General features: G+C 43.6%; 1 protein-coding gene across 1 annotated transcript in view; it reads left to right on the forward strand.

Moving 5' to 3' along the window:
• Positions 1-24,840, forward strand: part of LOC124621820 (tryptophan 2,3-dioxygenase) — a 421,662-nt gene that overhangs the window by 163,468 nt on the left and 233,354 nt on the right. Inside the window, exon 2 of the mRNA XM_047147258.1 lies at positions 14,845-15,017. Coding sequence (XP_047003214.1) covers positions 14,845-15,017 — 173 coding nt within the window. The remainder of the gene's footprint in view (positions 1-14,844; positions 15,018-24,840) is intronic.

Genomic DNA, 24,840 nt, shown 5'->3' on the forward strand with positions numbered 1-24,840 from the left:
GTATTGTACTGTACGTCTCTGAATACCACTGAGTAATGAATGGGTCTGTCGTTGATTCATGGCACGTTCTGTCATAGAAAAATGTAAATACTATGCAACAGAGTCACCTTATACACAAGTAAAGTAAACAAAACCTGCATCATGAATTCCTAGTTTATTTAATCGTATGGCTATGGCCCCCCATCGGGCAAACCGTTCGCTGGGTGCCGGCCTTTCAATGTGACGCCACTTCGGCGACCTGCAGTTGATGAGGATGATAGGATGATGATGAGGACAGAACACCCAGTTCCTGGGCGGAGAAAATTCCCTGACCCAACCGCGAATCGAACCCGGGTCCAGAGGATTGACAATCCGTCACGCTGACAATTCAGCCACCGGGGGCGGACATGACTTCTTAGTAATCAGGCTCCTCGTCCTTGTTTCCTTGCAGGAAATAAAGAATTTACATGTAAATAAACAGCACAGTACGCGTAAACAACACATGTTAGTTGTAAATAATCTGGAAAACAGTAATGCTAAGACAAAGTTCACTTCCATATCTCGTTAAGCTGGCTTGTCCAATCCCAGGCTCCCTACCTCAAACTGTTCAGTGGATCATTCTCTATGTCCTGTTACAGTTTTGTACGCTCTAACGGAAACATTCCGTATATAATAAAAGTAGGTGTGGTATTTCTGTGCGTGCTGCCAAAACTTTCTAACCGAATTTTGCATCCCCATTGGTGTTACAGAGTGTGGTAACCCTCCACCCTCCGTCAATATAGAAGGTTTTGTTTTAGAACTGATGAAGATGTGGCTGTCTAAAGAGGAAATTTGTTCACGGATACCTATAACTGTAAGCTTGGTTTGTCCGTGCATGCCGCTACAGCTCCCCACGCAGGCTACATAGGACGCTAGGCCTCCATCCCCCATCCATGAAAAATGTTTGGAATTGCAGGCGTTGGGTTGGAAGATATGGGTAACGGACATGTTTTGGGAAGACGGTGAAGTAGTTTGGAACCCAGTGCCTAACTGGCCGAGACTGTGATGTTTCAGAATGTTGTAAATTGTTCCAAAATGTTATAGAATATTCCAGAAGTTTCGAGAATGTTCTAGATCTCCGAGGAAATCCGGTATCAGTGAGAGGTGCATTACTTACACATTCTGGACATTTTCGGCAAACGCTTCCAGTTATCCCAAAATAAACCCCAGAGGATGAAATCAATGCATGTCTGAAGAAACCTTTTTTTGTCTTGAGTGAGAAATATACAAAAAAAGAACAAATACGAAAGTTCAAATCTCCAGTGATGAATATGTGGAACATTTTGTCGAAAAATTCTTGTAAATTAGTGAAGGCAAACATTTTATTGCGTATATATTTCGTCAAATTGGACTTACAAACGATTTATGTAACGTTGTCAACGGTTCAAATGAATTTGTACTCAAAGTTTTTCCGAAAATTGTTCAAAATTACTCAAGCCGGTTATTTGAAAGAGAGCAGTAAGAAGTGAAGTAGTTGACGACATTAATTTAAAAATTCCAAACAAGAAATGCTCGTGACAAGTTATCAAGATAAAGCAAAAACAACATTTATTCCAAGGATTATTCTCGTATCTACCGAAATACCATTTCAGTTTAAAAGATTGCAATTTCCAGTAGGATTAGCATTTAGTGTCACTATAAATAAGGCACGAAGAGAAATGTTGTGGTATTAATTTGAAAGGTTTATGATTTTCTCACTGATAGTCATATATAGCTTGCTCTATGGATGCAAAACCCAAAGAACTGGTGTATCTACTCACCAAATAACAAGATGAAAAATTTAATTCATAAGCAAGTACTGTAATAGAATAAGTTAATTAAATATGAAATAACAGTGAGGACAAAGCAAAATTTTCTTTCACTAAGTTAAATCCAGCGGTATTTACAGTATGATGACTTAGTACGGCTTTACAACTTCTGTATTTAAATTTTGATTCTTTTAGCACATAACACCCAGCTTCAATCTCAGGTTTTTGTATCATTTGCTACCCTTGGTTCTCCTGTTGTGTAGTACAGTGATTTTGCGGTAATAGCTGCTACGTTCCTGGGGATGTGAGTGTTTGAAGTAGTCGCTACAACATTGTGCTGGCCACCGCGACATTCTTCGTCTCTTTCGCACCAACGTATGTTCGAAAAAGTTCGAGATTTATCAATTTTGTCGAGTTTTTCGAATATATTTGACTCTTGACACACGTCTTCAGATGGTCTAAAATATTCTCGAATGATCAAGATTTCAGAATATTCTACAAAATCCCTGAATTTTTGTAACGTTCTCGAATGTTTTGGAACGTTCTCGGTGATATACAAAGATGAAATTGGCGGATTACTTTATTTCAAATTAGTGTAGTCTTGAATACTTTAGTGGATTTAAGAATACTGGACAATATTAAACGTAGCATACTACACCTTTACGACTTTTTGAATGTTCATTTTTACTTTGTTGTCAAGTGTTCTCGAGTGCTCTGGAACGTTCGCAGAAAACAAACTAAAATAAGAACCGTACGAAGCAAGTCTTCTTCGGCTAGTAATAAAATGAAATTTGGCAAATCCGGAAAAAGCCTATTAGACGACATAACTGCTAAGGAAAAAAGGACAAAAAAGGCGCTGTCGCACAAACGAGATTATTAATTGCACTTTTTTCGAATTCTGGAAAACTTGTCAATAAAATGACCTTGTCCTTGAGAGTGTTGCAATTGTTTTTTTCTGCACAGTAGCTAGGCTTTCTAATACAGACTGCAGACGAGGATGACGTAAACACAGACGCTACGGGCCAGGGTACGCGACGAAGGTCAGAGCGCGGCCAGGTTTCGGTTAGCGGACCCTGAACTGTCCCTCCCTCCTCCTTTCCCCCTCACCTTGCTAGTGGATCGACTTACTAGAGCAGGAGGGCACTCTTTCCGCACGTGTGGGCTGGAATTAAGAGCCTCAGAAACAGATCCGCGCCGCGCACGTTGTTTGCGGGAGTGCTGCATGACCGCTGCAGACTCGCAGAATGCAGAGGACCTTGAAGGACAGTACGCCGTGGAGGGGAGCGCCGCTATTGTGCGTCTGACGCTCTCCAGCTACGAGTGGGCACTGTCTGTCGCCGTGGCGTTGTCGATGGTGGAGGGGATTTCATGCTTTGATCCAAGGGTAGGCACTTCAGTCGCGTCCCAACGCGGAGATATCCAATCCCGGTAGCAACTAGCTTGTTCCAATGGGATTTTCGATAATAAATCTATTCGTTGTAATGAATATGTTGCAAAAACTAAAATATTTGTTCCTGAAATTCAATTGTAATAATTATAGACGTTACGACAGAAGCGACATACGAAAATTTGCACCGGACTGGGTCCCTGACCCGGATCTATCGCCTATCTTGAGCGGTCGCCTTACCACTTAGGCTGTCCGAGCACATCTCGTGATTCCCGCGCAGGTTTTCGTATCAGGAGAACGAGTCGTCATTTTCGTCACAGGCCTGTCTTTGCTTTATATATATATATTTATATTTCATACCGAACTACAGTTTCAGAGGGCCGGCTGGGGTGGCCGAGCGGTTCCAGGCGCTATAGTCTGGAACCGCGTGACCGCTACGGTCGCAGGTTCGAATCTTGCCTCGGGCATGGATGTGTGTGATGTCCTTAGGTTAGTTAGGTTTAAGTAGTTTTAAGTTCTAGGGGACTGATGACCTCAGAAGTTAAGTCCCATAGTCCTCAGAGCCATTTGAACAATTTTTTACAGTTTAGAAGAAATAGGTAGGTGTGAGACATATGGATGTTTGGGTCGATCCGGGTAGCGTGCTTGAATAGCCTAAGTAGTGAGGCGACCGTGCGCGATAAGCGGGAAATCCGGTTTCGAGTCACGATTCACCACAAATTTTCGTACGTCGCTTTGGGCACTACATCTTTGTCTGTTACAGTTGAGTTTAAGTACATTTCAATATTTGAGACAGAAGTTTCTCATCAAACATATATAAGGCGAAGACAGATCTCTGACATAATGACAATGACAGTCTATAACTAGTCGTTGTATTGATTCTGAAATCTGCATGGATATCAAGAAACGTGCGTGTAAATGAATTAATAACCAATGAAAAGAAACAGATAGGTGTGTTATACATACATCAAAAAAGTTTTGCATCACCCTGGTTCCCAGAACTCCTGAAGATAATCATTGACTGTGGATATTGTATCACAGACACAGTCCCTTTGACTGTCCAGGGATTTCACTAAATCCGCCCAAAGATGTAAACAACCATGCAAGAGCAGCGCCAATTAGACGGAGGGGGTCCGACAGCATATCAGTTCCAGTCATTCCACCAGGAAAGAGGTACACGGCTTGTGTTGTCTGTACTTCAACCATGCCTAGACGGTCAATACCGCGGTTCGTTCGCGTCCGCATTGTTACTTTGTGCCAGGAATGGCTCTCAATAAGGGAAGTGTCCAGGCGTCTCGGTGTGAACCAAAGCGATGTTGTTCGGACATAAGAAGGAGATACAGACAGACAGGAACTATCGATGACAAGCCTCGCTCAGGCCGCCCAAGGGCTACTACTGCAGTGGATGACCGCTACCTACGGATTATGGCTCGGAGGAACACTGACAGCAACGCCACCATGTTGAATAATGCTTTTCGTGCAGTCACAGGACGTCGAGTTACTACTCAAACTGTGCGCAATAGGCTGCATGATGCGCAACTTCACTCCTGACGTCCATAGCAAGGTCCATCTTTTCAGCCACGACGCCATGCAGCGCGGTACAGATGGTCCCAACAACATGCCGAATGGACCGCTCAGGATTGGCGTCACGTTCTTTTCGCCAATGAATGTCGCATATGCCGTCAACCAGACAATCGTCGGAGACGTGTTTAGAGGCAACCCGGTGAGGCTGAACGCCTTACACACACTGTCCAGCGAGTGCAGCAAGGTGGAGGTTCCCTGCTGTTTTGCGGTAGCATTATGTGGGGCCTACGTACGCCGCTGGTAGTCATGGAAGGCGCCGTAACGACTGTACAATACGTGAATGCCATCCTCCGACCGATAGTGCAACTATATCGGCAGCAAATTGGCGAGGCCTTCATCTTCATGGACGACAATTTGCGCCCCCATCGTGCACATCTTGTGAATTGTATTGTATTGTAACTGGGGACCTAGAAACAACGGAGAGGCTCCGTCCCCGCTTCAGCCACAGTGGTCCACAACCCCTCGACGACTGCCGCAGTCCACTTCACCCCTCCGCCGCCCCACACCAAACCCAGGGCTATTCTGCGGTTCGGCCCCGGGAGGACCCCCCAGGGAACGTCTCACACCAGACGAGTGCAACCCCTATGTTTGCGTGGTAGAGTAATGGAGGTGTACGCGTACGTGGAGAACTTGTTTGCGCCGACATAGTGTAACTGAGGCGGAATAAGGGGAACCAGCCCGCATTCGTCGAGGCAGATGGAAAACCGCCTAAAAACCATCCACAGACTGGCCGGTTCACCAGACCTCGACACAAATCCGCCGAGCGGATTCTTGCCGGGGACCAGGTGCTCCTTCCCGCCCGGAAAGCCGTGCGTTAGGCCGCACGGCCAACTGGGCGGGCATCTCGTGAATGGCTTCCTTGAGGATAACGACATCGCTCGACTAGGGTGGTCAGCATGTTCTCCAGACATGAACCCTATCGAACATCCGTGGGATAGATTTAAAAGGTCTGTTTATGGACGACGTGACCCACCAACCACTCTGAAGGATCTACGCCGAATCGCCATTGAGGAGTGGGACAATCTTGACCAACAGTGCCTTGATGAACTTTTGGATAGTATGCCACGGCGAATATAGGCAAGCACCAATGCAAGAGGACTTGCTACTGGGTATTAGAGATACCGGTGTGTACAGCAATCTGGACCACCACCTCTGAAGGTCTCGCTGTATGCTGGTACAACATGCAATGTTTGATTTTCATGAGCAATAAAAAGGACGAAAATAATGTTTATGTTGATCTCTGTTCCAATTTTCTGTGCAGGTTCCCGAACTCTCGGAAACGAGCTGATGTAAAACTTTTTTTGATGTGTGTATATGGTAGTTTGGATTGGTTGAGGGTGCAAGCTCGCGATAAGCGAAACGCATTTTAGTACTGCAGCGAACTGTCTTCGTTGAGATCTTTATTTTTTTGGCATGTCTTATTCCCTCCTTTTAGACAGGAGGGCGGGCTCACAAAGAGGTCTTTTCGAAGGGTCTTAGCAGCCACTCACTTTCGTATCTTCAGTATTTGTGAGAGATGATGTTAGCTGTTTGTGAAGGGGGGTGGAGCAGTTTGGGGGGGGGGGGGTGGAGCAGTTTCTGATGTCTCCCAATTGAGAACTGCTACATAGCGCTCTGAGCGCAGCAGTGACTGAGGCTGATAGTGAGTGGCGCGGGATTTGGGGGGAGATGGGGGGCGGGGAGAGAAACTGAAAGGTTGCAACCGAGCGCTGCTAGAGCGATGTAGTCGCGCTGTTACACGCCAAGCAATTTGCTAGCAGTACCAGCTGGGTTAGATTTACGTTCTGGTTTAGCACTATAACGTCTACACACATGTCCAAAAAAAGAAAAGATGGAGTAGCATATCATTCAAGGCGAAATGCGCATCTCTCTACTTTTCGTATCGTTTGAAGGCCATGCAAAGTGCTTAATATGCCATCGCACTACAATGAGCTAGAAAAACACTCATTCGAATTTCATTAAAACGTTTACTACTAACTAACAAACTTTAATGAATTCTGGCTGAACAGAAGGCAGCCTTAAGGAGAAAAACAAAGGATAAATAAAGCAGAGACAAAATCTTTTAAGGTCGACATCACTAGTTGTTTGAATTCATTTAGTCTCTTAACGCAAGAGGAGACTCATTTGGTGACGGATTTGGCGGACAAGATTGATGCTTTCAAACAAAAATTAAATCTACGTAAAAATCAACTTCAAGTTCATGACTTAGAGCATGTCTTGGAACTCAAAGTGAGACAGACTACTTTTCAGTAACTGAAGCATTTCTACATTAGTTCTCAAAGAGATTCCAAGATTTTGCACAACTGAAAATTGGTTTCGATTTATTCGCGGGACCGTTCTCGCTTTTGGCTGCTGATGTATCTCATTACTTCCAACTCGATCTGATAGGCGTACAGTGTAGCGCCTGATTCAAGTGCAACTTAGCTGCGACTGGTTTCTCCAATCCAGGACTTTACAAGAACCTTATAACACGTTACTCCAAGAGCAACGTTCTTGACGACACAGACAAGCTGCTAAAGTTATTTCAGTATTTGGTTCAAAAGTGTGTACTAGCCTTTTTTGTGTTCTGAAGTCCTGCCAACGAACGGGTTTTACACAATTTTGGTAAACATTTTTGGAAAGCAGTGATCAATTAACTGTTATATTTTGATTAAAGTTCAGTCTTGATCACATCATGTATGTTTTAATGATATAGGCAACCGGTTTCTACAAAACCATCATCAGACCCATGGCTCCGTTAGGATGGTAGGCGGAGCTCTCCTCGCAGTCCAGTTGACTGCGTAGCAGCAAGGAGAGCTCCGCCTACCATCCTAAGGGAGCCATGGGTCTGATGATGGTTTTGTAGAAAGAACCGAAACCGGTTACCTATATCATTAAAACATACATGATGTGATCAAGACTGAACTTTAGTCAAAATAGAACGGGTTTTAAATATTTTAACTTGTGTAACAGCAAGATTTTGACCGTATCACGAACCCTACGAACCCTAGTTCAGGATTTATTACACATTCCAAAATCTAAATGTGTGTGAATTGTTAATTGCCTGTATGTAAAGCTTTTTGTTTGATAAAAAGAGTGTGTAGCTCTTATCGTGGTGTTAACATTTAACATATTTACTTAGTTAACTAAGAAATTTATTGATTTGGAAGATAATAAAAAGGTGGAAGAAAACACCAGTGAAAACATGAGAATATGCTGCAGTAGCCGCCTCTTAGAAGTAGTACGACTCTGATGCAAACAAGTATTCGTGAGTTTACCACTTGTGTGGCCTTCATCATGTAGCCTTCTCACCCACACACCTTCTGGGAATAGCGCAGTAATAGAGAAGCCAGATCCCTTCGCAGATTCGCTTGCTCTCCTGTACGCCAGATCTGATCTATGCAGTCCGATGTTGATTCCCTCGTCACTACTTCTGATCAGCAGGAATATAATACCTCAACCGGTGCGGATGTGTCTGAATGACCAATACATCATGAGTAGCTATAGTTATCGAGTAGAGAGGGAAAAGATCCATGTACCAAATATATGACGATACGCTATCCACTTACATTAATATGAACACCTGTCAGAAGCCTGAATAACCACCTTCCTCAGGCTATCCGTGCACGATTGCCGTACCAACCCAAACCTCCATTATGTCGCACTGTCTACATCCTTGTATCGCAGTCCACTAAATTCACCCGGGTTCGAGTTCCCGTCTGTAAAGCTTGTCCACATTTTAATATAAGGTTATGCCTCTTAATGAGAAGATTATGAAAACATTTAAAACTTTTAATTTCGGTCACTGTTGCATGAAATAGTGAAAATCAAATTTCTGCCTCCCTGTATAGCCCAGGTTTATCGAAGCAGTTTAAATCACTTAATAACGGCCAGACCTCCGGTTCAGATTGTATACCAGTTAGATTTCTTTCAGAGTATGCTGATACGATAGCGCCATACTTAGTAACCGTATACAACCACTCACTGGCTGAAATATCGGCACCCAAATTTGGAAAGTTGCACAAGTCATAGCAGTACCCAAGAAAGGAAACAGGATCCATCTGCTGAATTACAGACCCCTACAGCTAATGCCGATTTGCAGTAGGATTTTGGAACATGTAATGTGTTCGAAGATTATAAATCACCTCGAAAAAAAAAAAAGGTTTATTGACAAACAGCCAACATGGATTCTGAAAATATCGTTTTACGAAACACAACTACATCTTTAATCTCACGGAGTAATGAGTGCTATCGACAGGGGATATCAAATTGATTCCATGTTTTTAGATTTCCAGAAGGGTTTTGACGCCGCTCCTCGAAAGCGACTTCCAATCAAGTTGTGTGCCTACGCACTATCGTCTCCGTAGTGCGACTGGATTCGGTGATATCTTGTCAGAAACTGATTGAAAATCATTGTGTAAAATAGAATTAATATCTGGCGTTCTCCAAGGAAGTGCTATAGGCCCTCTTTTGTTCCTGATCCAAATAAACGATTTAGGGGACAGTTTGAGCAGCTCTTTAAGATTGTTTGCAGATGATACTGTCATTTACCTTCTTTTAAAGTCATCACGGGATCAAAACCAATAGCAAAATGGTTTAGACAAGATATCCGTATAATGTGAAAAATGGCATTGACTCTAAATAACGTAAAGTGTGAAGTCAACCACATGTGTACTAAAAGGAATCCGATAAATTTCGACTACACGATAAATCTCACAAATCTAAAGACTGTATATTCAACTAAATGATTAGGGATTACGGTTACGAAAAACTTAAACTGGAATGATCACATAGATAATGCAGTGTGGAAAGCAAACCGAAGACTGCTATTTACTCGCAGAACACTTAGAAAATGCAACAAGTCTACAAAGAGACTACCTACATTAGGCTTTTTACTGGAGTATTCCTGAGCGGTGTGGGATCTTCTCATGAAATTTCAGTCAGCAGCTTCCTCCTCAATTTGAAAATATTTTGTTGGCGCCCACCTTCAATAGGGAGAAATCATTATAATCATAAAACCAGAGAAATAAGAGCTCAAGCGGATAGATTGAATGTTGGTTTTTCCCACGCGCTGTTTGAGAGTGGAACAGTAGAGAAATAGCTTGAAGGCAGTTCGATGAACCCTCTGCCAGGCACTTAACTGTGAATTGCAGAGTAATCATGTAAATAGGCATGTAGATAGAAGCCGCTAGATAGTCAGCCTGCAACTCGTTGCGTGGTCCATGCCCCAGGATAGTTGCTTACAAGTGGGACAGTACGAACTTCCCCTGGCCGATTCCCTTCGTATTAGAGTGTTCAGGGTACGGCTGGGATTACAACACTGGTAAACAGAAAGACACAATTCTCAACCGTTTCTGAGAAAATCTAGTTTGAAAATTATAGGCGTTCTAATGCTGTGCGCTTTGTAGGGCCGGTAGTGTTCACGCAGTCCGAACGAGTAAGCGCTTAGTCCCGTAAGAGCTAGGTCTATCGATCGAATCTCGCTGCGGGTATTACTTCTTTTTGTAACTTTCAAATGCTAGAGCACAGCAATCAGTCGGTCTTTTCTTGCAGGTTTTATTTGGCAAGCCTAGATTTCAGCTATTGCCTAGCCATTATCAATGCACCATTTCATAGTGTCAATGCATATTCTAGTACTTCAGTCCCCTGTTCCTCGGGCATCTGTCACAGTTCTTCCAAGACTACTGTATATACATATACATAAACAGCGATTGTATTATCATTATACAGTAGTCTTGAAAGAACTGTGACAGAAGCCAGAACAACAGGGAACTTACGTACTGGAATATGCAGTGACACTATGAAATGGTGCTTTGATAATGGCTAGGCAATAGCCGAAATCTACATTTGCCGAATAAAACCTGCAAGAATAGGACGACTGACTGCTGTCCTCTATCATTTGATAGTCATACAACAGTTTTTGAGTGCACCCACGTTCCTAATGGAAAGTAACCTGATTCTTTTTGTGAGTTGCCTGCACCAATACTAGTGACAGGCTTCGTTACTGTGTGACGATCGAGAACCGTTTATGATTCTAAAGCAAGTTTATTTTGCAAGAGACATTCAAAAATCTAAGGACACGATAAAACTGGGCGTTGATTACATCAGTACGTCGCGATAACTATTGTTGTCTATGTTTCTGCGATCAGTCTTATCTTGATTTGTGCATAGCTGCGTATGGTACACATTATACTTGTCACAAATGTAGATACAATAATATAAATAAAATGACAACAGTGACTTGATTGAAAATTCTCGTTTGTCCTTTCCAGGCTCCTTAAGAAAAATAAACTGTCCCCCTTTCTCCATGTTAAAGATTAGGAATACAGTTAGCGAGGTATTAATTATTTGTACTTTGCACTATCGCAATAAATCTGTTGTTGGAAATACATGGGAGTGACAAGAAAATGAGATTCTGCCCAGAGACCTTGTGCTTATGCAACAAGACGCTTACTTGCTCAGCAGCGGACTCCGTTAACTCTAGCGACGCTACAAAGCATACAGCATGAGTACGCTTATAAGGTTCGCTCCTGGTTTTTTTTCCATAAACGGTTGAGAGTTGAGTCTTCCTGTTCACATATGTTAAAGTCTTAGTCGTGTTCTACACATACTTTCAACACAAATCAAATCGATGAGGAGAAGCTCGTACGGTTCCCTTAATAGTAATATACAGCGTGTATCAAAAAGAATCATCCGATTTCTGAAACTAATAAACATATACAATGAATTTTTTTTTTATGAACGCGAAACTCAAAAAAAAAAAAAATTACATACCTTTTCATAGGTGTTTAATATTCACCTCTAGAGACGCACGGCATACGTCAATTCAAATTGTTCTCACACTGCAGCGAACATGTCGTGAGTTACAGCTTCCACAGCTGCTGTTATAAGATGTCTCAGTGCATTCACTATTGTTGGTAATTAAGGCACATAAACAGAGTCGTTTATAAACCCGCACAAGAAATAATCACATACAGTCAGGTCCGGTGACCCTGGAGGCCAGTAATGTAGGGCTGAAACATTTGGTCCAGTACGACCGATCCATCGTTTCGTAATCCTTTGATTTAAAAATTCCCGCACTTCCAGATGCCAGTGTGGCGGTGGCCCATCCTGTTGGTAAATGAAGTCGTTCGAATCAGTCTCAAGCTGTGGGATAAGAAAGTTCTCAAGCATACCGAGATATGTGCTTCATGTAACTGCGTTCTCGGCAAAGAAAAAGGGACCACACATATTTTCCCGTGAAACTACACAAAATTTTGGAGAGTCCCTCCCATGTTGTCCGACTTCATGTGGTTGTTCGATAGCACGTATTCTCACATTATGACGGTTCACCTTTCCACTTAAATGGAATGTTGCATCGTCACTAAACACTAAGAGTGGAAGGAAACTGTCATCCTCCACCTTGCCAAGAACGAAATTACAGAGCTCCACACGTTGTTGTTTGTCACCTTCACGAAGAGCTTGCAGTAGCTGAACTTTGTATGGTTTCACGTGTAAACGTCGACGCAACCCATGCGAGACGGGCATCGGGAACACGCTGACCTGTCGAGCTGCATGGCGAACGGATTTCTGCGGACTCCTTGTGAAACTAAGGCGATGCGTTCGACAACTGTGTCAGACACTCGGGGAGGACCCGGCGAATTATCTTTATGCAAACAACGTTTTTCTCGCAACTGTTCATGACATCGTCAAATGCTTTATACTCTATGAAGGTCCACACCATACCTAGTACGAAAGTCATGCTGAACCGTTATTACTGATCCCCATTTGCGCAAAATATAGTACACAAAACTATTTCTGTTGTCCCGATACCATTTTTACTAGAACTGAAATGGGCGTACACTGCTGCTACCTAGCAGGAACCATATAAAACTCGAAAGTTTGCTGTTTCCAACAGTACGATATTCACACACATATCTCAAATAACATAACAGTTATGATTTTTTTAAAATCGGATGAATCTTTTTTATACATCCTGTACATAGCATTTAAAAATGTTTTCCTTGATAATTTATACGTAGAAGAATTACGGAATTCAGTATGTAACTCACAAGAAACCGGCAGTGGTACATACATTTTCCTTTTTTGCTGTTTTTTTTCCAAACGATTATATTATTCTACAGAACGTTAATCTTACAATGTCCTTTTATTTGTTCTTAGGACATGTTAGGTCGTTAAGTCATTATCAGACAGGATAAACGGAGGTAATTTTTTTAAATAATTCGAGTAAACAAGTTCCCTCCTGACAGATCTTTGTGAAAACTACACAACTGTGTCACGATAGAATTTGTTTATTTATAATTCATGTAAGCGATATGCAACTCTACACCATGCTTGCTAACTTTTAATTTTTAAAAAACTTTACTCTTGTTTCTAGTATTCATTTTACACTACTGGCCATTAAAATTGCTACACCAAGAAGAAATGCACATAATAAACGGGTATTCATAGGACAAATATATTATACTAGGAGTGACATCTGAGTACATTTTCACGCAATTTGGGTGCATAGATTCTGAGAAATCAGTACCCACAACAACCACCTCTGGCCGTAATAACGGCCTTGATACGCCTGGCCATTGAGTCAAACAGAGCTTGGATGGCGTGTACAGGTACAGCTGCCCATGCAGCTTCAACACGATACCACAGGTCATGAATCAGGTGACGAGCCAGTTGCTCGGCCACCATTGACCAGACGTTTTCAATTGGTGAGAGATCTGGAGAATGTGCTGGCCAGGGCAGCAGTCGAACATTTTCTGTATCCAGAAAGGCCCGTACAGGACCTGCAACATGCGGTCGTGCATTGTTCTCCTGAAATGTAGGGTTTCGCAGTGGTCGAATGAAGGGTAGAGCCACGGTTCGTAACACATCTGAAATGTAACGTCCACTGTTCAAAGTGCCGTCAATGCGAACAAGAGGTGACCGAGACGTGTAAGCAATGGCACCCCATAACATAACGTCAGGTGATAAGCCAGTATGGCGATGATGAATACACGCTTCCAATGTGCGTTCACCGCGATGTCGCCAAACACGGATGCGACCATCATGATGCTGTAAACAGAACCTGGATTCATCCGAGAAAATGACGTTTTGCCATTCGTGCACACAAGTACGTCGTTGAGTACACCATCGCAGGCGCTTCTGTCTGTGATGCAGCGTCAAGGGTAACCGCAACCATGATCTCCGAGCTGATATTCCATGCTGCTGCAAACGTCGTCGAACTGTTCGTGGAGATGGTTGTTGTCTTGCAAACGACCCCATCTGTTCACTCAGGGATCGAGACGTGGCTGCACGATCCAATACAGCCATGCGGATAAGATGCCTGTCATCTCGACTGCTAGTGATGCGAGGCGTTTGGGATCCAGCACGGCGTTCCGTATTACCCTCGTCAACCCACCGATTCCATATTCTGCTAACAGTCATTGGATCTCGACCAACGCGAGCAGCAATGTTGCGATACGATTAACCGCAATCGCGATAGGCTACAATCCGACCTTTATCAAAGTCGGAAACGTGATGGTACACATTTCTCCTCCTTACACGAGGCATCACAACAACGTTTCACCAGGCAACGCCGGTCAACTGCTGTTTGTGTATGAGAAACCAGTTGGAAACTTTCCTCATGTCAGCACGTTGTAGGTGTCGTCACCGGCGCCAACCTTGTGTGAATGCTCTGAAAAGCTAATCATTTGCATATCACAGCATCTTCTTCCTGTCGGTTAAATTTCGCGTCTGTAGCGCGTCATCTTCGTGGTCCAGCAATTTTACTGGCCAGTAGTGTAGTTGTTGTATAGCGGATTATCAAAATCAAATGGCTCTGAGCACTATGGGACACAACTGCTGAGGTCATTAGTCCCCTAGAACTTAGAACTAGTTAAACCTAACTAACCTAAGGACATCACAAACATCCATGCCCGAGGCAGGATTCGAACCTGCGACCGTAGCGGTCTTGCGGTTCCAGACTGCAGCGCCTTTAACCGCACGGCCACTTCGGTCGGCAGCGGATTATCGATGTAAACTGTCAAGAACAATAAAGAGTTAGACACAAGACCAGCTAATAGCGGAATTTTACTGGGTTGCTCTAGTGACGGCCTGATTATTTATTGCAGTGACCGCGTATGCTTTCAGGATGGATGGGGGCGGCGGCAGCGGGCAGGAGGGTCTGGTGCTGGACTCCCAGGCCGGCATGCTGTACGGCGAGTACCTGCAGCTGGACAAGGTGCTTAACGCCCAGCGGCCTCTCAGCGAGCAGAATGGCGTCGTCGTGCACGACGAACACCTCTTCATCGTCACCCACCAAGGTAGGGCTGTGCTGCTGCCTCATAGGCACAACTCTGCCGCATGGGTGCATTGGAAGCGGCAATATGATGCACGCATGTGTGTTAGTGTTTGTGTGTGTGTGTGTGTGTGTGTGTGTGTGCGCGCGTGCGCGTAGCTAAGCTTCAGTATCTGATCAATTACGTCAGCGAGCTTTGGAGGAGATTGGACAATCTTGCGTTCCTGTCCTGGACCAGATACTGGTTGTTGTTCCCTTGCCACGACCTATTATGGCTTGTCAAAAGTGTGTGTCTTATGCTTCGGAAGCGGAAATCCCCTCCACACGGATTATGCTTTCTAAGGCCGGTATCTTTTGATGTAGTGTAAAAAGAAACAATTGTCAAATGTTGCCTTTCGTCAAATTTATTTGACCAAATCTAGCGCCTCGCCTTACTTTTGACCAAAGAAACAGATCGTCTTCTGTTTACTCGCACAAACGGCTGGCATGTATTTTGTAATATGAGCTGATACAGAATGTTTTTCCTTCTTTTAGACAGCGAAACGGGAGTCTATTCTCATCTTCAAAGCGAATTACAGTAGTATGCACTGACAAATTTGTATGAGAAGTCAAAACCAGGAAAAATGGAAAGCAAAGTTCATTGGAGAGGGATTTAAAGAACTATTGTTTGTCAAGGACAGAAAATTAGCACAATGCTATTCTCTGATGATGTAGAAGTGGTAGCTGCAGCTGAATATTGCAACAAACGTAATGGAATATGTGCTACCTGTAGGTTAAGATAGGCGCATAAGGAAGAAAGCGTTACAGGCAGCCATGATAAAGCACTACATGTTGTAGCCGGGAAAGATAAATGTGATGGATACACGCGAGGCATAGAAGTAAGGACAAGATCAAAAGGTCTTTTATCAGAATAAATAGCAATTAACGTCCAAGAAAGTAAAAGTTAGGCCTAGTTTTGAGCATATTAAAATGAGTCTGAAATCCGTAAATAAATTCGCGAAACAAACTACAAAGTGCGTAAAGAATCACGAAGTACTTACCAAGCACATAGATATACTACTAATCAGTTCCGTTAGAACTTAAACACATCAGGTCGTAAGTCATTTCTCATGTTAAAGGCTTTTTGATGGTACATTTACAACTCAGTTAATGTGAAGTGTATTCTTTAAATTGTACTCAGACTTTATTATTATACTAGCTGACAAGCCCGGCATAGCCCGAGTATTCATTTTGCCAGTCTTCTATTAGGAATGAGAACAAAAAAGAGAACTGTGTTTGTTGCGTAATACTGAAAAAATTTCATTTCTGTGTATTGATAAAAACAGCTCTGACGTGATGAAATAGTCATACAAAGAAATATGCATAATGTACAGAGGTATAACTTGTAATGGTGACATAAAGTACGCAGGAATAATGCAGCCATATTACAAATCACACCTGTTGTATTGACCTTTAGTGACCAGTACAGCAATTGTGCAGCACCAATTTGCATGAAAATGCTATGAGACGAACTGGCCATTTAGATGCACTTTAATAACTTTTCTTATGTCTTGACCACACTTTCTTTTATTTCCAAAAACACCTTAATCGTTTCGACATTCCGTCATTTTCAAATGGTACAAAATACAATACAAAACTGATATAAAAAGATATGAAAATATGTTACATTTCACCATTGGTATGAGACATAGTACGACGACTGCTCTATAGCTTTCTAGCTTACCAGTGTTATGTTAATCATATAAAATTGTTCAAGAGATACATTGTGTCACGTCAACATTCTCAGTCACACGATGAGTGCAAATAGCTACCAAGGGAAAGTTCTGGAAAACAAGAGGACTAAACTGCTAGGTGGTACTGGAATACATAGTACATGCTGCATTTTGTTTTGTTAACAACCACAATTTCCATCATTATATCATGTGAAATAATTTAATCAGTAAACATGAAAATCACTTTACAATGTTTCACAAAAAGGTATTTCTTTACAGAACAATGTTTAACAAATCTTTTGAGTGGTCTAAATTAATACATTGGATGAATGCGTTGATTGTTGCTGGGGCAAGCTGTCTGTTAACAAACAATTTACAGCATATAAATTACTAGCATCAGTAGTAGTTCATAAACATCACTTTTATAAGAATTTACAAAGTCTAGAAATACCAGCTGAGGCATGTGGCATACACTTATGAGGAACAGCTGACGTTGCTATTTCCACCAATGGGAACAAATGCCCCTGGTACAAAGCCCTTATAGTTCTGCAGCCATCCTGGGGCCTCATTAGAGGCGATTCATTACAGCTCACTTACTGATCTGCATGTAAATTTTCTGTCACCAACCAGATCACCATTCACAACAGGACATTCTTGAGTTGTAGTTTCGTAAGGAATGTGGACATCACAGAACAGCCTGATTCATGCAATTTACTCACATGTCGGTAAAAACACTGTCATTTCTAGGTTTCTCAATGAGCTATAATTCAAGTGGTGGCTACTTTATAATTAGAGACTATGAAGTATGAAATAACACAGGACTAGCAGTGATATATATTTTTAAACACACAATCGTTACTATAATAATAAAAGCAGTCATGATTCTATATTCTGCGCTTTCAAATTACAAACTGTCACGCACGAGGGCATTACATTCATTTCAGACATTTTATATCACTCCTCATTAGTTTTTTGTAACATCCGGAGTAGGTGAAAAACTACAAACTATATGCATCAAGACTTTAACCAGTCCTTGTAATAGAAACTCCTAACATTTCCCTATAATATTTTACTTTGTCTCACTCTTCAAATATGTCCAAAAACGCCTGTACAGGTGCAAGACCCTAACCCACAAACTATCAATCACAAGAGAGGGCTCCTGTGTTGTTCTTTCACAAGCAGTGTGATACATCATGTTTCAGCTGTAACACATCCAAGCAGTGTATGGCTACGGCTTTGTACACTGCCATACATTTTGTTTTTCTACCATGATTTCGAGGTCTGTGTCAGGTTCCAAAGTGACATTAACATATTTTTATCCATTAGTTCTCACAGAAAGCTGGAAATCACATGGCGTAAACTATGCTGCTCCCACAACACACACTACAGTAGAAATAAAACACAGAGGCAATGTTTCTGATTGACAAAAATGTAGAATACATCAAACTGAAAGGGTTTGCGGCGTTGTGGGGCATTTCAAACAGCTGTCTGAAGATGATGACCTATGCAGTTAATATCATCTCCCACACTGATGAGGCAGCAGATGTCTTGGTGTTCCATTTCAAAGAGACCAAGAGAATTGTTTCCTCATTTTGCAGTACGTTGCGAATGGATCCCATGGCCCATGGTAGGCCTGAGCTAGTGTTCCAATGTGGATCCACCCCTCATTATATCTGTAATGGTGCCTATAGTTGGATCCACAATGCCTTACATGTGGGACATGGTTCGAAAGTGGATCCACCAAACATTATATCTGGAATGGTTTCTAGAGTAAGATCCGCAATACGATACATCTGGGATAAGGTTTGGAGGTGGACCCACCAGCGAGAGGACAGCGTCAGGTTTGAGAGAGCCATCCATGACACTCGCATAGATATAGACACACAGAAAGACAGACAGAAAGTAGAGCAAATGTACTGCATCTGTAGAATATATGGTTGTGAGTGACTGGGTGCATTTGAGTACAGTGTTATACAATGCCATCTGACTGATGTTTTATTCTATCTGGAACGGAATAATACTCACAAAGGGCCATCTCCCTCCATCCAACAGACATAATAGTTCACAAAATAGGGAATTGAGATGGTCATGATCCGTCATCGTGGACATTTAAGAATATAAAAGGAATTGTGATAGGTGCAGCAGGATGTCTTCAAACGTTGTTATACTGGAGAATTTAGACAATATTGTCACGAAATCCTGGTAAAATAACTTGCATTGGAGATGTTATGCTCTTAGTAGGAGGAATTTAAATGTGCTTACATCCCCTAAACAATTGTTTGCAGAGATGTAGCACTGTCAAAAATAATAAGTGGCTGAAATCGAGACTTCGCAATTGGTAATATGTATGCATAGTTTCTATATGTATGCGTGTCGAGTTGACAGTGGTGGATGGTTGCAGTCCAAATGCATAACTTGCTAACTGTTCGTCTATAAATTATGCTGCAAGGAGACACACTCTATAGGTAAGAAGAAGGGAAACTCTTACGGTCCAGGATGCTAAGTGCACTCAGCACACACCAATTAACGAATAAATTGTTACTAGGATAAAAAATCCCGAAATCTACAGTTATGTCTTGATAGAGCATAAACAAAAGTAGCAAAACTTATCTGGTGGGCAATAAGAGCATATCCTTACGGGAAAAATATAAGAGCAGCATCAGAAATCAGTCCCGTACAGATGTCAACTCCCTGTTTCAGATCTCTACACAGTAGAATGGAAGGCAAATGAACATATATAACCTTCCAGACTTTGAGTTTCCATCAAGTGCATCGCTACATGAGTCTGAAGTCAAGTTCTCTGATGTCTTGTAGCAGTACATGGAATTGTTTCCAGGCTTCAAGTTTCAAATCTGCACCACTTTTTGACCCTCATCTAGGTATGAAGCGAGTTAAACTATACTTTTCATGATCGTCCTACCCAAAATGCATGCATGTAGACCATAGGGAAGAGGGGAATTCTTAGTTTTATTATTATGCTGAAGCAAAAGTCACGCAAATTTCCTTGTATCACATCAAACAACGTATAGGTATGCCAGCAAGCATAACACCAGTTGTATGACATCGTCAATTTTTGTGCTGTATTGCGATTTTAGGTGCTTCTTGTGTAGCACCATGCATATAGTTGTGTAATTAGGGCTGATCTTTAAGATTAATTATATAATTTGGACCTATCTTTAATTCAGTTTCCCAACCAAAATAAATAAAATACACTAAAATAACCTTCCTCTCCTGCATCATGACAGTTTTCATGTGTTGGGGGATGCACTTAGGCTTTTTGTCCAAAAGGACCAGGATTTGAGTCCCAGAAAGGGCACTGTCATTTTGAATTTCCTGCAATTTCTGTAGGAGATGGTGGGGGTGGGACATCGGCACAGCCCTGGGACAAAGAAATTACTACCATTTTTGAAATGCCCATTATTCTTTGAATTTCCCTCCAAATTTCGAATTTCCCACTAAAATTCGAAATTTCCGCCAACAGACGTTAGTCGAGTCCATGCCGCATCGTGTTGCGGCACTTCTGCGTACTCGTGGGGGCCCTACACGATATTAGGCGGGTGTACCAATTTCTTTGGCTCTTCAGCGTAAAAAGCTAATGACATCTAGGATGATAAACCGGCAGCTCAAAATGACTATCGGTAAGGCTATGATTAGGCCACTGGATACATATGAATGTGAAACATGGGCGCTACCCAGCACTGATGAACAACATCTCAGAATATTTGAACGAAGAATGCTACGGAAAATTTATGAAGGGATTCGAAATACAGACGGTACCTGGAGAGCAAGAACCAATTATGAGTTGGTTCGTCTCATACAGGGAGCTGATATTGTAAGGCTAATTGAAAGATTAGCCTGACGGGGGCACTTGCTTAAGATGCGTTTACACCTGTGCACCTTGCGATTGGTTCAAAAATGGCTCTGAGCACTATGGGACTAACTTCTGAGGTCATCAGTCCCCTAGAACTTAGAACTACTTAAACCTAACTAACAGAAGGACATCGCACACACCTATGCCTGAGGCAGGATTCGAACCTGCGACCGTATCGGTCGCGCGGTTCCAGACTGTAGCGCTTACCACCGCTCGGCCACCGCGGCGGCCTTTGCGATTGGTCGCCATTCTACTGTGCTTGGCCAACATGCAAGCAGAATCACGCTTGTCGGTTACATGCATCTTCTTCAACATGTGCGTGCGAATGAGTTCATTCACACCTGTCGGAGAGCATTTAAACGGCAGTGTAGTTGCACTGCATAAAATTTTGTTTCATATCTCACATTTCTTAACAACATAGATCACAAACAAAACAAATTTTCAATACTATTTAATTATTTTTGGATCGCTGAAGACGTAAAAGTTACATTATCTGGAACAGACTGTTAACATACGGACGGACGCAGACAATTTCTCATAGTTTAACTGTCGGGTTGCGACGTATTCGTGACTTGTTTAGTTTCATAATCGAAAAAAGAGCTTTCTGCCAAATATGTCGATCGGAATATTGCACTCTTTTGTAACAGCACTATGGAGACGTGAAAACTCTTCTTGAGGAAAGTAATGTAGACACTCTGGGCAGTTTTGACTTAAAAGGATTTGTCATTGAACTAGGAATTCCCTTGCAGGTCAATCAATTATTTCTGCACATGTAATGGGACGCTTTCAACTGAAATGGCAAACTGAAATTCTTTCAGGCCCACAATGTTTTCTTCAGACGTCGCGTTTTATTCAACAGCAGTGAGCTTAAGAAAGTGGACTGTGTTTTTGTCACAATGTGTCCTTTCCATAACGCGAATTGCTTTTTAGATGCGTCTCCATCAAATCGGAAAAAAGTTGTTTTTGCTCATCTTGCGATACCTCACTGTGAGCAGTGTGCAAATCAGGTCCACTTAGAATGCGAGGACTGCAGTCCATTCCAGATGTTCTAGTCTCCCTTCCTGCACTTATTTTTCGTTCATAAATTCAACAATAGTGTGTTTTAAATCAAAAAATCGTTCCAGGCATTCCCCTTGACTTACCTAAGTACTTGGTAGTGATATATAAAGTCTCCATACTCTTCGTTCAGCTCCATCGAGAACTGTTGCACCTGACAGCTTAATAATGTGTGTAACTTAAGAAATTTTGCTGTTCATACGACCAGTTTCTTCACGCGCTGCATGCTTGGAAATTTAGCAACAAGTGCTAATTGACGTATTGAACAATGAATCCCATCTGCCGATCGTTGTGATTTTCTGCTCTTTGATTGTCAACCAAATCTTTAAATTCTTTCTGCTCTGTTTTGCAACGTCGTTTCATAAAAGAATATGCAGGACCCGTCGCTTATGCGACTGTATAAATATTCAGAATGCTCATCCCTCTTCTGCCATTTACATTCATTTTTAAAGGCTTGTGACGACATATCGGTAGACTGCCCCTTTTTTGTGCAAACATCCACTGAACCTGTGAACGTCCTTCATACCACCAACAAATAGCGAAGTTTAAACAGCGCTGATACCACGACTCTGCCGAACTGAAGAGAGTTGTGCCGACCGAAAGACGCCGCACCGCAATACTAAATCGAATGTAGCGCTGTACTGGGTACTTCGAAGAAGGACTGAACAAAGCCGAGACACGCCGAGAGGGAGCAACAAGCCCGGCGCGTGAGAAGCATTAGCCGGCCCTGCCCTAAACCAAACTGCGCCCGACGTACCGTATCACAACCGTTCGGCCAGCTCACGCTTGTAAATGCCAGCCCACTCGACCACGGCCTTCTCGGGCGGTGTTCCCAGGTTCCTTGTTGATATTTCTCTTTCGGGCGACTTCACCGTCCTCTCTACACTCTCGGTAGCTGGTCTCTCACCCGGCGCTTCGCAGTGGCACTCGTGTCCCGGCGCGACTACCAGAAGAGGCTCCGAGAAGTCGCTCAGCAGCGGTTTATGAATAGCTGCGGCTCAGTGACAGCCTACGACTGCACAGTTCTTTAATAGAATTGCAAGCACTGTATAAGCTCCCAACTACACTCCTGGAAATGGAAAAAAGAACACATTGACACCGGTGTGTCAGACCCACCATACTTGCCCCGGACACTGCGAGAGGGCTGTACAAGCAATGATCACACGCACGGCACAGCGGACACACCAGGAACCGCGGTGTTGGCCGTCGAATGGCGCTAGCTACGCAGCATTTGTGCACCGCCGCCGTCAGTGTCAGCCAGTTTGTCGTGGCATACGGAGCTCCATCGCAGTCTTTAACACTGGTAGCATGCCGCGACAGCGTGGACGTTAACCGTATGTGCAGTTGACGGACTTTGAGCGAGGGCGTATAGTGGGCATGCGGGAGGCCGGGTGGACGTACCGCCGAATTGCTCAACACGTGGGGCGTGAGGTCTCCACAGTACATCGATGTTGTCGCCAGTGGTCGGCGGAAGGTGCACGTGCCCGTCGACCTGGGACCGGACCGCAGCGACGCACGGATGCACGCCAAGACCGTAGGATCCTACGCAGTGCCGTAGGGGACCGCACCGCCACTTCCCAGCAAATTAGGGACACTGTTGCTCCTGGGGTATCGGCGAGGACCATTCGCAACCGTCTCCATGAAGCTGGGCTACGGTCCCGCACACCGTTAGGCCGTCTTCCGCTCACGCCCCAACATCGTGCAGCCCGCCTCCAGTTGTGTCGCGACAGGCGTGAATGGAGGGACGAATGGAGACGTGTCGTCTTCAGCGATGAGAGTCGCTTCTGCCTTGGTGCCAATGATGGTCGTATGCGTGTTTGGCGCCGTGCAGGTGAGCGCCACAATCAGGACTGCATACGACCGAGACACACAGGGCCAACACCCGGCATCATGGTGTGGGGAGCGATCTCCTACACTGGCCGTACACCACTGGTGATCGTCGAGGGGACACTGAATAGTGCACGGTACATCCAAACCGTCATCGAACCCATCGTTCTACCATTCCTAGACCGGCAAGGGAACTTGCTGTTCCAACAGGACAGTGCACGTCCGCATGTATCCCGTGCCACCCAACGTGCTCTAGAAGTCAACTACCCTGGCCAGCAAGATCTCCGGATCTGTCCCCCATTGAGCATGTTTGGGACTGGATGAAGCGTCGTCTCACGCGGTCTGCACGTCCAGCACGAACGCTGGTCCAACTGAGGCATCAGGTGGAAATGGCACGGCAAGCCGTTCCACAGGACTACATCCAGCATCTCTACGATCGTCTCCATGGGAGAATAGGAGCCTGCATTGCTGCGAAAGGTGGATATACACTGTACTAGTGCCGACATTGTGCATGCTCTGTTGCCTGTGTCTATGTGCCTGTGGTTCTGTCAGTGTGATCATGTGATGTATCTGACCCCAGGAATGTGTCAATAAAGTTTCCGCTTCCTGGGACAATGAATTCACGGTGTTCTTATTTCAATTTCCAGGAATGTATATGTTTCTGTATGAAATTCAGTCAAAATTTACCTCCCACTCCATAAAAATTCTACGTATTACCAAACCCATGTACCTACAAAGGAGCATCTGGTCCCCGGCACGAATCCGCCCTGCGGACTTGAGTCGAGGTCCGGTGAGCCGGCCAGTCTGTGGATGGTTTTTTGGTTTTTAGGCGGTTTTCCATCTGCCTCGGCGAATGCGGGCTGTTTCCCCTTATTCCGCCTCAGTTACACTGTGTCGGCGATTGCTGCGCAAAAAAGTTCTCCACGTACGCGTACACCACCATTACTCTACCACGCAAACATACGGGTTACACTCGTCTGGTGTGAGACGTTCCCTGCGGGGTCCACCGGGGGCCGAACTGCACAATAACCCTGGGTTCGGTGTGGGGCGGCGGAGGGATGAAGTGGACTGCGGTAGTCGTAATGGGGTTGTGGACTACTGCGGCTGCGGCGGGGACGAAGCCTCTCCGTCGTTTCTAGGTCCCCGGTCAACAGACAATACAATACAATGTACCTACAAATTGTTATCCAACTTAAATTCGTTTGCTAAACTTTAACTAAACAGAACCTAATTTGAACTGAACTGTAACTAGTCTGAGTACAGCTTGTCTTTATATCAAATACGCAGCTGAAGTAAACAATTATCCGGCCCTAATCAAGAAGTCCACATGCCTCACGTCTTGACAATATTGTTGCAGATTTCTCGAAGGCACAGTATCAAAC

Source organism: Schistocerca americana, chromosome 7 (genome assembly GCF_021461395.2).
Source record: "Schistocerca americana isolate TAMUIC-IGC-003095 chromosome 7, iqSchAmer2.1, whole genome shotgun sequence".
Taxonomy (NCBI): domain Eukaryota; kingdom Metazoa; phylum Arthropoda; class Insecta; order Orthoptera; family Acrididae; genus Schistocerca; species Schistocerca americana.